General features: G+C 39.5%; 1 protein-coding gene across 3 annotated transcripts in view; it reads left to right on the forward strand.

Moving 5' to 3' along the window:
• RCSD1 (RCSD domain containing 1) overlaps window positions 1-23,278 on the forward strand; it is an 89,652-nt gene that overhangs the window by 46,720 nt on the left and 19,654 nt on the right. Inside the window, exons 2-3 of one of the 3 annotated variants that reach the window (XM_007480708.2) lie at window positions 16,562-16,669; window positions 17,911-18,000. In XM_007480708.2, coding sequence (XP_007480770.1) covers window positions 16,562-16,669; window positions 17,911-18,000 — 198 coding nt within the window. Of the gene's footprint in view, window positions 1-16,561; window positions 16,670-17,910; window positions 18,001-19,866; window positions 20,121-23,278 lie in introns of those variants that run through there. The other 2 variants (XM_007480709.3, XM_007480710.3) reach the window with 2 other exon arrangements.

The raw sequence follows: 23,278 nt of genomic DNA on the forward strand, positions 1-23,278 counted from the left end.
TCTATCCTTGTTCATTCCGGTGGCAAGTATTTATGAAGTATCTACTATATTCCAGACATTATGCCAAATTCTAGTGAAGCAAAGAAAGGCAAAACCCAGGGAAAGAAAGGCACAAGCAGAGGAGTAGACCCAGTAAAGTCTCCTGTAGAAGACAGGATTTGAACAAAGTTTTGAAGGAAGCCAGGGGGCAGGGGTGAGGGGGATGTGGAGTGGTGATGAGGAGGAAGAACACTCCAGGCATGGGGAACCCTAAATGAAAAGACACCAAATCAGGAAATGGAGTATTCAATATGAGGAAAGCAAGAAGGGACATTAGAGGTAAGAAGCAGAGAGTGTAAAGGGGAGTAAGGTGGAAGAAAATCAGAAAGATAGATAAGAGTCAGGTTGTGAAGGACTTTAAAGGCTTCATATTTGATCCTGGAAGTAATAGAGAGCCACTTTATTGAGGGGAGGAAATGGGATGGGGGTAAAAGGCCACATGACAGAAACTGGCTTCAGGAAAATAACTTTAGCAGATGAATAGAAAAAGGAGAGAGGTGAAACAGAAACAAAGCAGCAGGCTATTGCTATAATCCAGATGTGAAGTGATGAGGGTTTGCATGAGCGTAGCAGTCAGAGAGAGAAAGGAACCTGTAAGGGTAGAAATTGAGGGGGGGCTTATAAAAGGTTGGACTGGATTATTTAAGAATAGGGTTGCCAGGAATTTTAATTAATTCCAAGAGATTTATTTAACAATTTATTTACAAAAATATAGAAAGAGTGAAAGTAAGAAAATGAGAGAGGATAGGGTAAGGTATCTAGCCTAAATACTAAGTATTTTGCTCAAACCCCTGGCTCAAAAACAGGCAGGGGAGTTTAGTCCTTAGCTGGAAAGGCCTTGGCCCTTGCAGCCAAGGACCTGGGGATGCAGAGAGCCTCTCTCAAGAAGATAGGTCTCTTCTGAGGTCTCTCCTAGTCTCTTCAGAAATTTCAAGAAAGGAGTCAGCTCTTTCTCTCACCGTGTGTCAGTCCAAAGGGAGAGATTCAAGGACAGTCTCTCCAAGTCTAAGGTCTTAGGTCCAGTCATCAGATTTTTAATCAGCCTCCAACTCAAACTCAAAACTCCAAAGAATGAGAGAACTCAGAAGTCACAAGCATAAAGAACTCCCTCTCACAGGAAGTTGTAACTCCTTTTAAAGACACTTTCTCTTGTGTCACTTCCTGTGCCTTCCCCTAATTCTACATCTACCAATCACAGTTGAAGCCCTGCTTTAGGACTGCCCAGGAGGAAGTCAGTCCATTCTGATTTGTCACCCACTATTGCACAAATGGGTCACAGACCTCCCCCACTCAATTGTGAGTGGGGTGTTTACACTTTTGGTGATTAAATCTAAAAATGGGCAGAGAGAGTTAATTTAATCTTCACAAACCTATATGAAAAATGTGAAGGTAGAAAGAAAAAGATTTATTAATAGATTGGCTAGGCAGTATGAGTAGGAGTGAGGAGTTGAGGATGACCCTAAGGTTGTAATTCTGGGTGACTAAGAGGATGATGGCCTCCTTGGTAATAATAGGAAAGTTAGGATGTGGGGAAGGTTTTGCACCAGTTGAATCTGACATCTCTGAAGAACATTCAGATTGAGATATTAGGTTGTAAATTCTTGGAAGACAGGCTCTGTCTATGTTTTATCACTGTGCCCCCAGCACTTAACCCAGAATCTTGTATAAGGCAGACAATAAGTGTTTGTTTTAGTTGATTAGAACCCAAAGTTCCCAGCACTGTTTTTCCAGCACGACTCACTTCCTGATTCCTCCCTTTGGACTTGGCAGAGTAGAACAAAAGATGTAGAGAAATCCTTCCCGTTTCCCTAGGGCAATAGTGAACCAGGCTCTGTTCATCCCAGTACATTGAAGAGAATTACTCTGCTTAGAATCCCCATATTTGATCACCTGGTCCCTGAGATTCTACAGTGGCTTCAAAAATCAGTAGGAAATCATTAGAACCAACCTGGGGCCATTCCTTCAAGCAGGCCAGTGTGGTCATAGAACTTACACTTGGTTTATATTGCTGTGCTGGAGAGGAATTCCCTTTCTGACCCCTGCATAAAGCAGAAGAGGTCTCTTCTATCTGCTTAAGCTGGCTTCCTTTCTAATAAGGCATTCCCACTGTAGTCTGCTTTCCATGACTTCCCAGGATACCCTTAAGACTGTTGAATGATCCCAATAAAGAATGGTCCTGCCTTGAGCTGTGATCCCCATGACTTTAGTCCAAAGCCACACTGACCTACATCACACTGATTGGCCAGTCTGTTCTTGGGATGATTCATAAGAATCCCATGTGTAAATTCCCCACAATACTAAGATATGAGGCGAATGTCTTCTGGCTGGGTCAATAAGGCAGAAAGCATGATAACTGGCCAACAGAAAATAAGTCCTCCAACCAGGTGATCCCCAGTGATCCTGACACAACATACCTTTCCATATTCTCTTCCCCTTTCTGTAGTTCATGTTCAGATTAGCAACCACAAAAAGAGTTCAAAGGGGAATATCTAGCTGCTTCCTGGAGAGCTTGTTCTGAAGAGCATCCCAAGATGCCTTCCTTGCTACCAATGCCCACTGCATCAGGCTGGTGCCAGAAAATGTTAGCTTCCAACTTCAGCAATTCTTCTCTTCTGATGTCCATGAAAATTGGCATCTTGACATTGTGATGGATCTTCTGGAAGAAGTAACCCTAAGCCCACAAGAGTAGGAAAGCCAGAGGCTGAAAATAGCCACAGTCTGCTAAGGAGAAGAACTACCTAGAGGAAATACAGTACTTTTCTTTGAAATCTGGTCACTTGGCAAGTCCCTGTAGGCTAAAATTAAACCATACCTTACCTAATCTTCCTGCTATCCCTCTTTCCTCTCTCTACCCTCTATAATCAAGCTTCTGTGCTCTATCTAAACTTTCCATGAAGAAGTTCACAGTCCAGCCAGTGAAGCAGGAAGGGGTGGAGAGAAAAATGTCAGATCACATCTGGAATATTGCGTTCATCCTTTCAGGATGGGCATTGACAAACTCAAGTACATCTAAGATGACGATAATAAGGATGCTTAAAGGATTGGAAGTCGTGCTATTGAGTCATCAGCTGAAGGAACTGGAAATATTTAGCCTGGACTAGAGAAGTCTTGCAGAAAAGGGTGGCAGAGAATATGACAACTATCTTCCATATCTAGCTTGGTAGATGCAATGTCCAACTTATTTTTATAGAATTCCTTTCTGGGTTAGCTACACTGCCACAACTCACTTTCAGGATCCTAGGGGTAACCTTGGTGGGAAGGGAGGGGGAATACACTCCTACTACAGCATACAGTAGCTCCTGAGCCCCTTCTGGTGTGTTTCCTATTAAATAAATAGCCAAGATAAGACCATTAATTTTTTTACCACTTATTTTTTAAAATATATAACAAAACATGTAAAATAATAATAATAATATAATGCATATATAACTTGTTAAAATATATAATAAATGTGTTTATCCAAAAGAAACAAATCCTCATTTATTAACTATGTCCAAAACTATTTCATTCTTTTTTCCCTCACCCACACCTCTGCCCTCCCCAAGAAAGCAAAACAAGAACACTTGAAGCATACTATTCTGTCCATAAACCTATAACACACCTTCCCACCAATAGATATGCACCGGAAGGTGAATAGACATAAACCTACAAAACCATAGCCCAGAGGCACAGAAGTAGGAGACATATGCCCAAGGCAGCAAGATAGAGTTAGTAGAAAAGAGAAGAAGGTCTAGAATAGAGCTTTGGGGGAACTCACATTTAACTGGTGTGACCTGGATGAAAATCTAGCAAAGGGGATTGAAAAGGAGTGGTCAAAAAGATACAAGGAGAACCAACAGAGGTACCTTCTACCTCAAAAATCTGTGATTTGAGGGGGCAGCTGGTTGGCTCAGTGGATTGAAAGCCAGACCTAAAGATGGGAGGTTCTAGGTTCAAATCTGGCCTCAGGCACTTCCTAGCTGTGTTACCCTGGGCAAGTCACTTAATCCCCATTGCCTAGCAACTTAGCATTCTCCTGCCTTAGAACCAATACACAGTACTGATTCCAAGACAGAAGGTAAGGGTTTAAAAAAACAAATCTATGATTTGTTACTGTCCTTATCATCTTTTTTTGGGGGGGGGGAATAATAATATAAACTACCATTTTTTCCATTCTTTTGAAGGAGTTGGTGAAAAATCAATTTGGCCCCAAAATGCATGCACGCTAAGGTTTAACTGACCCAGAGATTGGGTATTGCCCTTCTCCCTATTTTCTTACTTTCTGTGGCTAGAGTTAAGTTTCCTGGTTCCTTGCCCCTCATTCCTCATTCCTTATCTGGCAACTCAGAAAATACCCTGATTTCAGTCATCCAGAATTGCCCACTGCCTTACCTCAGAGGTGATGGGGCAATCTCTTTTTGGTGTCACATTTACTCTTTGTCTAAAACTTTATGTAAAATTGAGCCCTGAGTGTCTGGGATTTTGAATCATGTCCGAACCATGAAGAAATAATTCAATGTGTATACGTGTGATTGCTTTTTCTCTTTTCCATATCCATTAGTCCCTTCCAACTCCCCTTTTTGAAGAAAGTAGAGTTTCTGAGATATCTACAGACTGTTGGTCTTTGATTTTTTTTAACCTGAATTTAATTTTCCAGTATTCTTTTCATCTTCTTCTGTGCCCACCTTCACAATGTCATCAATTATCAAAGATTTGCTATACCAAGACCTCCTGAATTCTTCATGGAATTCTCCCCTACTTCTTCACGCTCTTGCAATTCGTATTGTGGTGATAATCTTTTTGCTTCTTATTTTGAGCTCTCCAAGACTAGGTGACCAAATGCCCCATGAAATTGTAAACCTTTGGGTTCCTGATGAAACTAAATTCCCCAATTCCTTTGTTTGCCTCTCCAAGAGAATGTGCAAGCAAATTCCTTTTGTTTTCTGGTTTCATTTATGATTAGAATCAGCTCTTCTAAAAATGTCAAATTGTATAACCCATATCAAATCACTGACCATCTCAGGTAGGAGAATTTGGAACTCAAATTTTCACAAAATTGATGTTAAAATTTGTTTTTACATGTAACTGAGAAAAAGAAAAGGTTTTCAAAATAGAAATATGTCAGTTCATTTGTCACTGGACACTGAGCTCAGATTTAAAAGTACCATAGTCAAGTTAGCATTTATAAACAGTCTAAAGACCGAGTAATTCTTAGCACTCTTTCTCCAGAGATAATATACTTATTTAATTTAATCCTATTGGGAACCCGATTTTTCCCATCTGGAGCACTGTTCAGCTGAATGCCTTTGGCATACCACAGCCCCCAGATTTCTGTAGTTTTCAAGAGGACAGCATTGTAAGGGAATGAAGTTTAGTTGGGGGAAGGTCAGGATCTAGGCTGGACTTTCAAGGAATTTTAGTCATGGAGGAGCTAGTGATATTCTTGGTTCTACATAAATTCTCAAAGCTGTGCTATACTTCAGTTTATTCATTTGTAGGGTAGATGTGATCACTCTGAATTATAGCCCTAGAATGTCATAAAAAATATTCCTAAAGCCCAGAGTCACACAGCTGGGAAGTGTCTGAAGCCAGATTTGTACCTGGGACCACCTCCTATCTCCAGACCTGGCTCCCAATCCACTAAGCCAGCCAGCTCCCCTCAGCCTCGTTTTCTTGATTTGTAAATTGGGGATCCTACTACTTGGTTTGTGGTGAGGAAAATGCCTTCATTCCAGGCACTCTTGCCTTGTCCTTCATAATGTTCATATTCACTATTTAAACATCAGTTATTAGTAAAAGTTATGGCAATAAAGTGAGGAATTGTTGACAGAACATTCTCCTCACTTCTTAGTCACACATCATATGTCTTTTTTTCTTTTTAAAAAATGTTATCTTTATTATATTCTAATACAAATTTACACACAAGTTTTCCAGTTACATGATTCATGTCTCCCTCCCATACACATCATATGTCTTGACACTCCAGTTAGATCTTCAGGGGGCAAAAAGGAACTTTTTTTAAAGGTGCATATTTCTGTTTTATTGGTGCATAACAAACATGCCTGAACCAGAGGCAATAAGAGTAGTAAACTGGGTATTGATATACTTTCCAGGATTAACGGCAAACGATATACACTCACAGCTTTGCTAGCAAGGCTGCATTACAATTTACAAGATGCTCTGTCTTGACAGAGAGCTAATGGACTAAATATGCAAAATGAGACACATTCCTGGATGTGGACAATATGGTATTTTATTTCTTGACTATGCTTGTTTATTTATTACAAGAATTTTCTTTCTCTTTTCCTTTTTTCTTGTTTTTTTTCCCAGTGATGGGATAGAAGTGGGGGGAAGAGAAAATAAATGTTTGATAACTTACTAAATTATATTATTTATTAAATTGTTATTCATTTTATTTAATCAAAATTTACTATGTTGTTAATTAAATACATTAAATTAAATGCTTGATTATTTAAAATTTAAGATGCTAATTAGCACTGCAAATAATTTAATTCTAGGATTTCCCTTTGAGAGGATTTGTAAAATGGGATGTGAGAAGAATAGTACCTCCTAGTTCCTCCAGAATCAATCTTTTTCCTCTGACGTCAGGCATGAGTTTTGGAGTAGTTCCTTTAATCTTATTCGTCATGAACTTTCTTTAGCATAAAGTTACAGTGTTGGTTTTCAATTGTGATTAGGGAAAATTCATGAAAAATTAGACTATATTGGGGGCAGCTAAGTGACTCCATGTATAGAAGACCAAGTCTAGATTCAGGAGAACCTGCATTCAAAATATGAACTCAGACACTTCCTAACTGTGTGACCCTGGACAAGTGCCTGTCCCTAGTCCTTACCACTTTTTTGCTCTAGAACTGATATTTGTATCAATCCTAAGACAGAAACTAAAGGTTTTTTTTTTTTTTAAAAAAGGTACCCTTTGTCCAGCTACTTTCCATAGACTGCTTCCTTGTAAAAACATAGCCAGTTCTGATCTCATTAGAATTGCTGAAGAATTATGTGATTGCTATCAGTTTCATCATCTTGATCAGCCTTGTCAAACCATAAGAAACTGATCACAGCCCCTACAGCCTTAGAAAACTACAAATTAACATTTTCTATGTTATATGGTATTCTTATGTGTTTTGTTAAACATTTCCCATCACCTTTTAATATAGTTCAGCACAGGAGTGTTATGTGTTTGACACCTCTGGTCTACATTGCTCTTACATATATCCCATCATCATCTTGGGGGTTTGGAGCACAGAGTTCCTTCAATTTGGAAAATCCAAGTAAAATTTTTTGGCCCTCTTTTCATACCAGAGAAGAAATCTGAATTTTTTCTTTTACTTTTATGGTGTATTTATAGTACCTTTTTATAAAATTTGGGTTAAATTTTTGGTCATAGGCTATTTTTTGCCTTTCCAAATTTCTAAACTTTTTCTGTCACTGGTTGGTCTCTGTGTGCCATCTGCAGCTTCTGCAAAACTCCCCCAAAATTCCCATTTAATTTCTTATGCTGACACTTGATATATTGAAACTGTGATAGGGGAAGTCATGATGTGAAACAGATACATACCTGTACTAGTATAATTTTACACTAAAACCTCTGAAAGCCTCATCTGATCACCTTAAAGTAACACATTCATTCACTGCCAGATTTAACAAGTAAAAGATGGAAACTCCAATGCAATTCCCTGGACAATTAAGTCTATCCAGCTGAAGGTTAAAAGTTTCTCTCCCAAGTCATTCCAAAGATCTGCCACTTAAGTTGGTCCCAAGTCCCAAGTCAGAGCTTCTGTCTGCTGAGAAACTTTCATCAACCCGGGGAGGGGATATACATACACTGGCAATATGGTGGCTGACAGATTTGTTACTGGCACACCCACAGGATTCATGCTTGGGGGAATCGACCAGCCCAGGGTCTTAGATTTCCCTGAATCGCTCACGATGCCAAGAGTGTAATTTGTATTTTGAGGGTGCTTGGTGAATATTGGTCAGGGGAAGGAGCCAATGAACGAGCATGGAGAATTCTGGTGGGTGCCTTGTTGGAAGCCCTCACAGCAGCATCAGAAGCCTGCCAGTGGATGCCCTGGCATCGCCAAGAGGGAGGAGAGAAATTGAAAAATGGATTCTCTGGTTGTGAAACTGAATGTAATCTGAGAGGGTACAGCTGGCAGTGGAGATGGCCTTAGCCTCTGGCCTCCTTGTTCTAATCTTAGAATGCTATGATCCTGGTTTCCTGTGGTCTGAAGGACAAATGTCACCATCGTAGCCGTACACACACTCACACACACACACACACACACACACACACACTCACACACTCACACACTCACACACACTCACACACACTCACAATCACAATTACATATTCAGATGCATAGACACCAAGTGTGTTTATTATTTTTTTTTAGTGCAAAACAATAAATTTTTATTTGTTCACAGTTAGACACAAGCAACTGCCTTGACATTTTTAGAACATTCTAATAAGGACAGCAAACCCTTTTGATTCCAATTCTTATAAGTGTGTTTATTAAAGGGAGACTTGTTCAAGGGAAAGTCTTATCACAGAGGCAAAGCATGAGCTCATAGATTAAGAATTAAAAGGAAATTCTGGTATCATTTAGTTCAAATCTCTCATTTTCCAGAAGAGGAAAAGGAAGCCTAGACAGGTGATTTATCTTATCCAAGGTCACCCAAAGAAAGCTCATGACATCGCTTGTTACCAGGATGTCCCCAAAGGACAAGATGTTGACAACTAGAGTTTGGCATCATGAAAGTCGTAGTTACTTGTACTGCAGAAGGCTGTTTCTTATTTAATTAATGGTTGACAAAGTCAGAGAAGGGTGGGGAGGGAGGAAAGAAGTAAAGAGACCTGTGAAAGTCGGGGAAAGTGTTTGTTTCTTTTTTTAAACCCTTATCTTTGGTCTTAGAATCAGTACTGTGAATTGGTTCCAAGGCAGAAGAGTGGTAAGGACTAGACAATAGGGGTTAAGTGACTTGCCCAGGGTCACACAGCTAGGAAGTACATGAGGTCACATTTGAACCCAGGACTTCCCATTTCCAGGGCTGGTTCTCAATCCACTGAGCCACCTATCTGCCCCCAGGAAAAAATAGTGTTGTTGTTTTTTTAATTATCTTGAGGGTCATTGATTGATTCCATTGGCTCAGGTGAATAAAAGATAAATAATCCAAGCACCTACATTTAATCTATATTTTCATCTGCAATCACTCATTAAATCACATTATGTGGTACCTTTAATCTTGCTAGGTGGTTTCCTCACAATACTTTCATAAGATTATTTCATTATTCATACGATTTCATAAAATGTTACAAGTGAGGAAAATAAAGTCAAATAGATTAAGAGATTTGTCTGTAATCACAGCTGCTAAATGTTAGTGGTAACCTCACAGAACCATTGGGTTTATATAGGAAGGAAATTTTCAGTAGGTTCTTGCCTACCGCTTTCACGTTACGGTTTGGAGAAGCAAAGTGCTTTATCTGAAGTCTTTGGGCTAGTAAGTGGTAGAGCTGGGGTTCAGTCTTCAGCCTTTTTCCCTCTGAATCCAATATTCCTTCTCATTCTACCAGACTGATACTGAGAGTCACATGCCCTTCCCCCCCCTAAAAAAAAACAATCTTTTTACTTTTTTCCAAACCTAAGCAGTTCACAAGCCTCAAAATGTGAATGTGATTGAAATGGTTAAAAAACAAAAACAAGGTCAGAGAAAGGAAAAGAGAGAAGAAGAGGTAAAAGGTTAAAGAGTCCATCAAATGGATGATCAACTTCTCAATCTTCACCTCTTAGCTCTGCCTTTTCATGTAAGGCACAGCTGGGATACTTACAAGGAGCATTTATATGGTGCTTTTTATGTGCCAAGTGTTTCACAAATATCCCTCAAAGATTAAATGACTTGCCCTGAGTCACACAGCTAGCAAGTGTCCAAGGTTGGATTTGAACTCAGGTCTTCCTGCCTGCAGACCCAGTGTTCTGTCCAATGGGCCACTTGGCTGCCTCAAAGTACCCCAAAAGATTGAAGTGAGATTCAGGCTTCTGTAGTTCCCACTTTCTCTTTTACTCTTAAAATACATTTCAAGCCAGATAGCTCTTGGGTATAATTTAGAAGGAAATGGGGGAAAAAAAATCCTTCACCAAAGCCATCTGTGGATTATTTGTGAGAATAACTGGACTTCTTCCCAGTTATTCAGTGAGATTGTCAGACAATCAGCATTTATGGGCTGCCCACCTCCATCTCAGCTTGATATTTACCCCTAGAAATAAGAGGCAGCATTTATTAAGCACCTACTATGTGCCAAGCTCTGGGCCAAGCACAGGGGACAAAAAGAAAAACAAAAGACAGTCCTTGCCCTCGTGGAGCTCACAGTCTAAACAGGGGAGACAACATGTGAAGAACTCTGTCCATACAAGAGAAATACAGAGAGATGGAAGGGAACCTCAGAGGGAAGGCACTAGCGCTAGCACTAGCACTAGCAGGAAACGAAGGTGAGAAGAAACAGGAAAGGCCTCCTGTGAAAGATAGATATGAGAAGGGAAGGCATTTCAGACATCACTAGAGCCAGTGTAACATTTCTGAATGATGAGAAAAGGGATATTTCTATTTTTTGAAACACTGAAGAAGCAACTAGGTGGTTCAGTAGATAAGAGAGTCATACCTGGAGATGGAAGATCTTGGGTTCAAATTTGGCCTCAGACAGTTTCTAGCTCTGTGACCCTGAGGAAAAGTCGCTTAACCCTATTTGCCTTAGTTTCCTCATCTGTAAAATGAGTTGGAGAAGAAAGTGGCAAACCACTCTAGTATTTTTGCCAAGAAAACTCCAAATAAGGTCACAAAGAGTAAGACACCATTGAACAAGAACAATAACAAAAATCTTCTCTACAAGAATAAGAGGAAAAACACAATTGATTATAAGAGGAATTAATAAATTCCTCTTTAATTATTATTAATTAAATCTCTAAATTAATAACAAATAATAAAATTAACAAAATCTCTAAATGAGGAGGTCAATTAGTCTAGATAATATCTAAGGTGTCTTCTGGTTCTAAATGTACAATCTTATGATCCTTAATTTAAATTAGTTATGTGGAAGAATTCCCCACCAGTGGTAATAGATTTTTAGAGCCATAAAGCTTTATGCACAGATAGTCTGGGATGCTGACTTAAATGGGGATTTCTTCTGAAAGTATCTGGGAGTGATCCAGATGGCTGCTGGATTAGTCTTAGAATAAGAGTGTTAGATTATAAGCCTGGGTAAGCAAAAGGGGAATGAACCCTAGTAATCTCAAGATCTAGTCTCTAAGGATGGTTAGAGGTGATACAATCCTAGAGCACTCATCCATCATCCTTGAGGCTGTGAGTACCATCTGACATTGTTCCTTCTCAAGACTACTTTCAGCTGCAGATTTAGAGCCAAGAAGAAGAGTGGAGAAGAAAGAGCTAGAGCCAGGGAGATGTGGTAAGGATCAGGCTCCAGGTTCAGGTCAAAGATGCTAGTATTTGGAAAGACCATAACATTCAACTCTTCCTGATGCTGCCAAGGAGCTTACATTCTAGTGGAAGAAGACAGCATGCAAAGGGGGCCAGAAAATGGAGGGGAAGTCTCTGATGCAGAAGCATGAGCTTGAAGTCTAAAAGCCAGCAACAAGACCAGGAGGGAAACTGATGTTGACCTGGGTTCTTGGTCAAAATGGAAGCTCCAGAAAGGCATCACCAATGGGAGAACAGGGCAAGACTTAAGGAGGAATATTCCAAGTTGAGAAAAACACATGGATAGTTGGATAAATCAGAATGAGGAGTCTCCAGGCTCCTCAACAAGTTTCAGGGTGAGATAGCATGATTTTGAAGTTTGGGATCCAGGAACAGGAACAGGAAGCTTTCAGAGAACTCATTTGAGCTCCCTCAACTAAGGTGAAAGTATGACATGGAACTAAGTCTACGAATCACAGTTAATTATGTTTGCCTGTCAGGGTTAAGAAGACTGCAGGGGCAGGGAGCCAGGAACACCATTATGTTAACTGGTCCATTAGTCAAAGGTAGTATGGAGAACTTTGTAATATCCCTCATATCATTTTGTCAAAAGAGATAAAAAAGAAGTGATATATATAAATCAATTAACAGGAGACTCATAGTCAAGAATTCTGAAATTCACCTGCTGCTATGACTCAACTATATGTTTTTTGGCAAATCACTTGTCCTCTGTCCCTCAACATACCTGGCAGGAAAATGGCCCACAATAAAGGATAGGAATGAATTTGTTAGGGTTGAGTAGGAAGAATTGTTGGGGATATCTTGGCCACTGCTAAAGAAGAATAACAACAATGATTCTACCAGAGTATTTATTTCTAAGGTCCCTTCTAGTCCTAGTATATGGTTCTATAAGTCATCTCCTTAAAGTTCAACTTCTGATGTCAAACAATTTGGTTGAGATAAGAGAGCTAGCAGAAGTCTTCCTCATAGAGAAATGGGTGAAAGCAAACTTGGGCTACCAGAATCAGCTTCAAAAAAAGGGAAGTTGGGAAGGACTTTTGGATACTCTTACAGGATATATTTTTAGCTGAATGAATCTCCCCAAGCAGCTAGTTATTGGCGCCTTTGAGGCCGAGGTAAATGCATTGCCAGCACTGTATGAGTAATAATAGTAATGGACTAGCAGATCTAGTAGACAGGCAAGGAGTCAGAGAGATGGACAGACTGATCTGTCCAGTGCCCTAAACAAGGATAAGCTCAACTAAGCATCCCCTCCCTTCATCAGTTCCCCTTGTTGTTCTGACAGGACAGGATGTTAATCTCTGGATTTCCTAATTTGGTGTGTGAGGATATTTAAACAGGTGTTGTGCTCAGCCCCAGAGGCAGCTGCACTAATAGGGGTTGGAAATATCCTTGGCTTGACTACCTGGGCAAGATGATCTCTAAAATGATTTCTTCCAGCTCTATGAATATTAGAGATACTTTGTCATGTCCTGGGCAGGGTGCTGGACTTGGAGCCGCTAGAATCTAATTAGAATCTCTGCTCTCTCTCTGTCTCTCTCTGTTTTTCTCTGTCTCTGTCTCTGTCTCTTACTCTCTCTCCTCCTCCTCTCCTTACCCAATCTCTCTTTTCTCTGTGTCTCTCCTCACCCTTTATATCACTCTTTCTCTGTCTCTTTCATATATATACATATATATATGAAACTATATAATATATAGATCCATATACAGTGATCCCTCACCTATCAGGGGAGTTAGGTTCCAGACACCCCCCCAATAGGTGAAAATCTGTGAAGTAGCAGGAGAGCAAATAGGCTCTGATGCTACAGTCACTGAGCCCATCAGAGCCCAGGATACAGAACACAGTGCTGTGGTTGTTCACCTTTCTTCAGCCAATAGTGTGCTGTGTACATTCTCATGTTGACAAACTTGCACAATTGGTAGTGGCGTACTGCATTTCCATTGTGTACAGTATGGTATTCATCCACAAAATTCATAGCAAAAATTCCACAATACAGAATTAGATTTTTTTAAAAAACCATGATACAGTGAAGCCATGATAAATGAACTGTGATATAGAAAGGGATGGCTGTATCAATTCTTTCTCTGGAGGTAGATAGCATCTTCTATCCTAGTCCTTTGTGGTTAATTTAAACATTCATATAACTAAAAATAACTGTCATTTACATATACTCTTTGAATGATATTGCTCTTAGGGTATACAACAGTCTTTAGATCTTCTTGTTTTACTCTTCATTATTTTATGCAAGTCTTTCTATAGTTTTATTTTTTTTTAATAAACCTGCTTATCACTTCTTACAACAAGTAGTATTCTATCACAATTCTATACTGCAACTGCACTTCTACTTACTACTTATAAGTCACTTCATCTCTCTGAGTCTCAATAATCCTATCTATAAAAGGGAACCAGTACTACTTTCCCTAAGTAGTTCACTGGATTATGGTCATTTTTTAAACCTTTACCCTCTGTCTTAAAATTAATAATATATATTAGTTCTAAGGCAGAAGAGAGGTAAGGACTAGGAAAATGGAAGTTAAGTGACTTCTCTAGGGTCACTGCTAAGAGGTATCACTGAGTTCATATGTGAATCCAAGACTTTCCATCTCTAGGCCTGGCTCTCTATCCACTGAGTCAACTAGCTGCCCTCTTCACTGGATTGTTATAAGGAAATAAGAGCTGTTCGTTAATAGTTCTATTGTGAATATTGTTTTTTGGTGGAGTGTTTTCAAGGTTTTTTGAGTTTTTATACATTCAAAAATAGCCTCTTTGGTCATTGAAAAAAGGATCATAATTTCCTCAACAAATAATCCTGTCCCATATTGGTAAACGTTTGGTCACCAGAACTATGCCATCATAACACTAACTTAACTCTCTTTGTGACCATCATAATGTTGCTTAAACTTTCTAGGTTTCAGGTTTTTCATCTGTAAAATGAAGGGGCTAGATTATATGTCCTGTAAAGGGGGATCAGTATAAGCCAGGATGGAAGAGTTCATTAAGAACAAATTATATTGAACTAATCTCATCTTTTCCTTTTAGTCCTAAGTGATACAGTGTAGTAAGAGACAAAGGGAAAAAATGTTCTATATCAGATTCACAGAGAAGGAAAGCCCTATGGAATTATAGTCCATAGATCAAAGGGAGGTTAAGAGCAAAAGGACCAGGCTCTGACTTTAGAAACAATAATAACACACCCTTACAGAGTGCTTTAAGGCTTGCAAAATGTGTAACACATATTACCTCATTTAATGCTCACAAACTATCCAGCAAGAAAAGTTCAATTAATGCATGTATTTTATAGAGAAGGAAACTCAAGTTTTGAAAAGTTAAGTGATTTATCTGGGATTACAAAGCTAGTCAGAATCTGAGGCAGGATTTGGTTCCAAGTCTTCCTGATTCCAAGTCAAGCTATCCCCAAAACATTGCTTCTCAAAAACTAACTTGAGAATGACTTGAGTGGATTCTATTCACCATTCTCATTCTGCCTGGGTTTTTTTTTTGTTGTTGTTGTATCATGGGTGTCATTGATGACCATTTCTCCTTTTTAAAAGATTCTATTTGTTTTATTTTAAAATATTTATCTTATTTTTTCTGCTTCCATTATTATAGTCATTTTACATATTGTTTTTCTGATTTTGCTTACTTCACTTTTCATCAGTTCATATAAATCTTCAGATGCTTTTCTGAATTCTGTATAATCATTATTTAAGATAGTGTATCAATATTCCATTTTATTCATATATTTCAATCCCCCACCACACTCGATGGATTTCTACCTTGTTACCACTGCTCTGCTATCACAAAAAGTGCTATGAATATTTTGTAAGCTCCCAAAGGACAGGGACTGTTTTTTTTTTCTTTTTGTATCCTGAGCAATAAGTATAATACCCAACACATAGTAGGCATTTAATAAATGCTTATTGATTATTTACTGGTTGATATCTAAGACTTTTCTTCCTGTCTTTGGAGTATGTGCCTAACATTGGGATCCCTGTGCTAAAAAATAAAATATGCACATTTTAGTCATTTTTTTAAAAGCACAATAATTCCTAAGTCCTTTCCAGAATTGTTGGACCAAGTTTAGGGACCATTTCTGAGCACCTGGACTATTAGTTTATATCATCATGCACATACTGTAGTTAACAGCTAAGAGTACATAATTCACATTCACTTCTCCTATCAGCAAGATTGATTTTAGCTTCAAACCTATTTTGGTGCACTTCTGTTTTAAAAATAGAATTCAGGGTAAATTTATGGGGAGAAGTGGGGAGATTGGCATTCCTGATATCAAATAGAGTACCTTCACACAATGCTGCAAGATGCTGATAAAATACATTATTAATGCCTCTCCCCAACTAAACTGTAAGCCTCCTGAAGACAGAAAAAAATATGTAATATATATAAAATCATGTTTTGTACTTCATATATATATGAATATATATAATCATGTTTTAGACTTCATATATATGAATATATATATACATATACATATAAAATCATGTTTTGTACTTAATATATATATGAATATATATAATCATGTTTTAGACTTCATATATATGAATATATACATATACATATACATATAAAATCATGTTTTAGACTTAATATATATACATATATATAAAATCATGTTTTAGACTTTATATATATATGAAATCATGTTTTAGACTTAATATATATACATATATAAAATCATGTTTTAGACTTTATATATATATAAAATCATGTTTTAGACTTAATATACATACATATATATAAAATCATGTTTTAGACTTTATATATATATAAAATCATGTTTTAGACTTAATATATATACAAATATATAAAATCATGTTTTAGACTTTATATATATATAAAATCATGTTTTAGACTTTATATATATATAAAATCATGTTTTAGACTTTATATATATAAAATCATGTTTTAGACTATATATATATATGAAATAATGTTTTAGACTTCATTGGTGTCTTCCCCAGTGCTGGGCACACAGTAAGTTCTTGAGTAATTTTTTGTTTCTTTTTAATTCTGCAGGAAAGGCCGGCAGACACTAATGCCGGTGTTGACAACTCAGCATCCCCATCTGTGGCTCAGCTCGCAGGCCGATTTAGAGAGCAGGCAGCAGCAGTCTCAGCTAAAGAGGTAAGTGAGGAGTAATCAGTTTATAATTCAGTACCATGGCATCTTTGGTGGTAGAAGGAAGAATCGGGGCCAATGTGGTCTAGTTAGGAGAGAAGGTAAAGAAGAGACAAGAAAATCTCTGAGATGAGAAGACAACCCAGGAAGGAGCTGAATCTGACTCCAAAGACTGTGGCTGCTGTGTCTGATGTGGGATCTTAGTGATGCTTTTGGAAAAGACATAGATAATGTTGTGTAGACTGTGAACCACATATGTCTACCGTGGTAATGGAAAATTGGCTCCATTCTAAGACAGGGCCATCTCTATCTTCATTCTCTTTCTCAACATGAATTAATATTTACATAGTACTAATCAAAATCTCCCCCTTGTTGTTTCCAGAGGGACCTTCTGACTAAAAAATTTTGGACTGGTAACCCCGCTTTGCAAGCCAACCAGGGAGACAGCTGATACAGAGGGAATTTAGTGATGAGCACAAAAGCCAAAGAGATGCTACTTTATAGAAAGTTAAGGAGTGAGTGAAGCTCTAGGAAGGGAGTGATCTCAGACAGATACAAGGAGAGACCAGTGAATTTGAAGAGGAGATGCAGCCTTTTGGGACTGAGCTTTTGAGATAGGATGCTCCATTTCTGGAATAATTCGTATTTAATTTATATTTGTCTAATGATGCTCTGCAAAGGTGGAAGGAATGACAGGCGATCTGAAAGCTGTCCTAGTCCAGGGCATACTGAAGGGATGGAGAGCAAAGGAATGGAATCGTAAGAGAAAGCAGGCTTGACACGAGACATATCAGGATGTTCTTGCTCTTTTATTCCCATTTGGAAAATGGATTGGTATTTCTAACCCTGGTGGAATCATCATAGAGATGAAAGAGATGGCCATTCCTTAGAAGGGGGACAACGTCTTTATTATTTTGAGCTGTTGTTAAAAGTGGAGGAAGGGAGTCTGAAGAAAAAAGGATATTTAATCAGCAGGAAAGTGACAGGAAAGAAGAGATTAGAAGTTTAAAATGAGCAAATGGTTAAAGGGAACTTCCATGTATAAAGATATAAATCCTGGGAACTCCCCAGGATGCCTGATCTTTTGCCTCTCTCCCATCTTTCCTCTAATGAATCCTACACTAGCTCAAGAAGTCCTTGGACACCCTGTGGGATGGGTTTCACTTCCTTCCTCTTCCTCTTGGTTGCTTAACTAGCTCTCTCTCTCCCTTTTTTCTCTCTTGTGTGTCTGTCACCCCCCTCTCTAGCCACCAGCCAATAAACCAACAAGAAGAAAACCACCTTGCTCTCTTTCTCTGTTCCCCCCCAAGATAGAGATGGGCCAGAATGGTGAGGAGGTAAGTAAAGTGGATGGGACTGGAAAGTCACCCTGGAAATGGAAGGCTGTTCTGGCTGTGGGTCTGGTGTCTACGACTGTGTAAAGAAATATACAGGCGACCATCATGGTGTTTAGCTCAGAAATGTCAATATCATCTACACATAGTACGATAGATTACTCATAAAAAGGAACCTTTTTTCCTCTTAGAAATTCCAGAACTTCTGAGTCTTTCTTTTTTCCTCCCTCCCTTCTAAGTATTGTTTTTAGAACTTTCGAAGGTGATGGTCTAGGCGTGGGAAATGTGGCGAAGGGCTCTATGTCACAAACTAATCTGGTTAAATGCATTTTATAACAGTGGGACCAAACAAGGTGGAAACTGGTTCGTCTTAGTGAGGGTGCATTGAATTTAAGAGTTAAGAGCTTATTTAGATTCAACTTCCACATCCTGAGTAGTGCTGGGAAAAACTCCCAGTATTCTACGGAAGAGAAGAATTAAGGGAAAGCTCTACACTAATATAAGGTAGTAAATTGATGTCCAAAGGTTATAAGCATAATAATAGGAATGATGAAGGCTCTGCTTGTACCTTTTTTTTTAAGACTGGCTGTGTTTTTGAATAGCTGGAAGAATGCCCAGGATATAAATAACTAGCTACTAACATAATAAAGGCTCTGATATCATAGAGAGAGCCAATAATAGCTTTCACTACTTCTGTACTCACCTGTTGTTATTTATCTAGTGGTAGCTAATAGGATTGATTTTACCCTATCCAGGGAAATATCGGCAGCCCGTTAGATCTCCGAGGTTTCCAACGTGGCCAAATGCTAACTCATTTACTCAATCAGACATGCACCAAGCAAATAAAGTCAATGCAGGAGTTCAGTTCTATCCAGCCATCTTGAACCTTTGATTGGAACCAGTCAACTTATACTGGCTCTGCCACTAACTGTGTGACCTTGTTGTTCAGCCGTGTCTGACTCTTCATAGCCCTATTTGGGGATTTCTTGGCAGAGATACTAGAGTGGTTTGCACCAGCTCATTCTACATGATAGGAAACACAGGCAAACTGACTTGCCCAGGGTCACACAGCTAGGAAGTGTCTGAGGCTAGATTTAAATTCAGGAAGATGGATTGTTCTGACTTCAGACCTCCTGCTCCATCCACTGAGCCATCTAGCTGCCTCGCCCTAGCTCATGACCTCAGGGAGCTCTTCCAGACAAAAGCAGCAGAACAACAGGTTGATTTGTGAGTTTCCTCACTGGGCACTCTCTATACTAATAATATGATCGTTTTGAGCCCCCAGATAAGTATTTTGCAAAATCAACTGCAGAGATAGGATGAAAAAACCCCGAGGAGAGCATATTTGCAATAAGATACAATAGCATCATTTTAGTGGCTTGCTTAAGTCAACAAGTATTTATTAAGCACTTAATATGTACCAGGCTCTGTGCCAAATGCTAGGAATATAAATGCAAGCAAAAAGAAAAATGGACCCTGTCCACAAGGAGCTTATATTCTAATGGGGGGAAATAAGGGAGAAAAGGTAGGGAGAAGGTATCTGAGAGGGCACAGAGAAAAAAGTCTGTAGTATAAGGAAGAGAACATGGAGAGGAGCAAAGACATGACTAGTCTGGGCACTTTCCTGGACCCAATACAGGTCCTGGGAAGAACCAAACTAATCAGAGGAAGGGACCAGAGGGCAGAGTGAACTTCCAGCTGTGGCATGGTGGAGACAGTCTAGAGGGATAGGAAAGGAGGCTGGAGAAAGATGAAGGAAATAATAATAGCTAATATTTATACAGTGCTCAATATATGGCAGACACCATGCTAAGCACTTTACAATTATGATTTCATTTGAACCTCACAATGATCCTGGTGGAGGGATGGGAGGAGATGCTATTATTATCCCCATTTTACAGATGAGGAAACAGAGATTAAACAAAGGATAAGTGACTTGCCCAGGGTCCCATGGCTACTAAGTAGCTGAAGTTATATTTGAACTCAGGTCATCCTGACTCCAGATCCTGGCAATCTATCCCCTGTGCCACCTAGCTGCCCCTACGCTGGCTCCACATCCCAGCTATTACTAATGGAATAGCCAAAAGCTCAATGAGCCAAAGATGAAATTCTTGGATGGAAAGGCAAGTGACTTGCTAAGGGAGGGAGTCTTTTTCAGCAGAAGGATATATAATTTAGATTCCTTTGCCTAGAATCTTTAAGAACTTTAAAGTTCTCCTATAAATACACCAGGTGAGCAGTTTTAGACAGTGTAGGGAATCAGCCCAGGGATTTGAGCTTCCCAGAGCCCTCTCCTTCCACTGATTGCCTCTGGTGACAGTGCCCAGTACCAGAGCACCATGAAAGAGGGAGTCATGACAGGAGTGGAAGGGAGGGACAGGGATGAGCAGAGTGGGGCCAAGATCTAATGCGGACTCAGAAGGGCTCGGTTCATTTCCTACCTCTGGTACTTTTTGCCAGTGTGACTTGGGACAAGTTACTTAAACTCAGTGTCTTTATCTATGAAATCAAAGGTGACCTCTGAAGTTCTTTTGTATATGCATGTTAGCTCTTACAAAATGCTAGAAGGCAAAGGTCCCATGATGTCATAATCAGAGACCTGGCCTCAGCAGAAATTCTTGCTGTCCTTTCATCGTCCTAGTATTCACAAGTCCACCAGATGACTAGCCAGTCAGTATAGTGTTCTGACACTTAGTCTCTAGGTGACTTGGGGCAAGTTGCTTCACTTCTCTTGGCCTTGATTTCCTTATCTGATAAATGAAAGGGTTGAGTTGGACAGGCCTCCATGGTCTAGTGACTTCCAAGAAGGCAGGAGGTGGGAAGAATTTCTTAGGATTCCCCTTGAAGCACTCTGTGTTCTGGACAAACTCACCTACCTGCTATTCTCCTGAAGGAACCATCTCTGGTCTCCATGACTTTGTATAGGTTATCTCCGAGTCCTGAAATGCATACTCTCCTCTGAATGCCTGGTTTCTTTCTAGTTTCAGGTATTTCTGCCTTCAAGGCTGCCCTGGAAGTTCATTTCAACCAGCTTCCACTAAACTACTACTTAAAACAAGCCTTTTCCTGATTGTCCCAGCTATTAGTGCTCAGAGCTCTCTGAAATTAATTTGCATCTGTTTTGTATTAATTTATCACTGTACCTGAAGTAGCTTCTCGTTGGAATGGAAGCTCCTTGAGGTCAGAGACTATGTCACTTTTGTACTTTTGTTGCTATTATTTTTTCTTCCATAATTAGTGCAGAAGGAGAGAGAGAGAGAGAGAGAGAGAGAGAGAGAGAGAGAGAGAGAGAGAGAGAGAGAGAGAGAGAGAGAGAGAGAGAGAGAGAGAGGAGAGAGAGAAAGAAAGGGAAAGAAAGAAAGAAAGAAAGAAAGAAAGAAAGAAAGAAAGAAAGAAAGAAAGAAAGAAAGAAAGAAAGAAAGAAAGAAAGAAAGAAAGAAAGAAAGAAAGAAAGAAAGAAAGAAAGAAAGAAAGAAGGAAGGAAGGAAGGAAGGAAGGAAGGAAGGAAGGAAGGAAGGAAGGAAGGAAGGAAGGAAGAAAGGAAGAAAGAAGGGACGGAGGGACGGAGGGAGGGAGGAAGGAAGGAGGGAAGGGAAGGAAGGAAGGAAAGAAAGAGGGAGGGAAGGAAGGAAAGAGGGAAGGAAGGAGGGAAGGGGAAGGAAGGGAGGGAAGAAAGGAGGGAAGGAAGGAAGGAAAGAGGGAGGGAAGGAAGGAAAGGGGGAAGGAAGGAGAGAAGGAAGGAGGGATTGGGAAGGAAGGGAGGAGGGAGGGAGGGAAGAATGGAAGAAAGGAAAGAAAGGAGGGAGGGAAGAAGGAAGGAAAGGAGAGAGGGAGGAAATGGAGGGAAGGAAGGAAAAGAGGGAGGGAGGAAAGGAGGGAAGGAAGGGGGAGAGAGGGAAGGATGGAGGAAAGGGAGGAAGGAAGGGAGGAAAGAAGAAAGGGAGAGAGAAAGGGAGGGAAGAAGGAAGGGAAAGAAGGAAAGAAAGGAAGAACTCTCCTACAGAAGTCGGTCATGTTGATTGCTCCCTAGTGAGCCACACTAAACATCCAAGCACTTAGAAGCCTTCTCGGGTTTCACCTTCCTGAGTACTAGCACTAAATACTCTTTTTTCAAGCTATTTTCGCCTTGTTCTCTGTTCACCCCTGGCAATGTCTTATAGCATGTGCCCCATGTTGAAAATTTGTAAAAGAAAATGCTGCCATCTACTGCCAGCTCCTGGGCACCATTGTTTCTGCTTGTTTTAGGTCTTCCCTCTTTTTCAATTGAATGCTTTTAATTGTGCTGTCCCCATGGGATGCTTTCCCCTACTTACTGCATGAGTAGGTCTGCAGTGCCTTCCAGATAAGTAATGAAATCTAGCTACGCCTTAAGGAATTGAACAGTAAAGCACAATATTAAAAGAAAATAAGCACCTTTTTGCTTTCTTTGTATCCCAGCACTTAGGTCAATAGGTACTTAATAAGTGCTTACTGATTCTGTTTCTCAACAGAGAACCTACAGGTCTAGGGGGAAGAACTCTCTCTGGATTTGAATTGAAGAGATGCAAGCTTATAACCCAGTTTCATACTTTCTAGATCATGGTCTAGATTTGGGATTGTATTAGTGTTACTACTGAACCTCAATTCCTTCTTTTATTAAGTGGGGACCCAAAATACACACATACAGGGCAGCTAGATGGTTCAGTGAACAGAGATGTAGGCCTGGACATAGGAGGTTCAAATCTAGCCTCAGAGCTGTGTGACCTTGGACAAGTCACTTAACCCCCATTGACTAGCCTTTACTGTTCTTCTACCTTAGAATCAATACTTAGTATTGGTTCTAAGATGGAATGTAGGGTTTTTAAAAAGATAAACACATGCACATTTCCTGCCTCAGCGTATTATTATAAAAAAAGCACTTTGTGAACCTTAAAGCAGAGTCCAAATGTGAGTTATTGTTCTTGTTAACTAAAGAGAGCCAGTTTACAAGGCTTTTTTAATGAGGGAAGATATCAAACACTAGGGTTTGGGCTTATATGTGATCCTTTAAAAGTGGGGTCCAACTATATAGCTATAGAGACTCTACTTGCTCTTCTTTGTCACAGTTTAGGTAACTCACCTTTTAAAAAAAATTAAGGACTAAGACATGGATTCCAGGCAGAATTGTCTCCTCTCCTGGGAGGGGTTTCCTTAATTTTTTGGCTGTGAAGATGAGATTAACTCTCCTCTGCCCATTTTTAGATTTAATCACCAAAAGCGTATGCACCCCACTTATCCTTAAATGGGAGAGATCTCTGACCCA

The sequence above is a fragment of the Monodelphis domestica genome, chromosome 2 (assembly GCF_027887165.1).
Source record: "Monodelphis domestica isolate mMonDom1 chromosome 2, mMonDom1.pri, whole genome shotgun sequence".
Taxonomy (NCBI): domain Eukaryota; kingdom Metazoa; phylum Chordata; class Mammalia; order Didelphimorphia; family Didelphidae; genus Monodelphis; species Monodelphis domestica.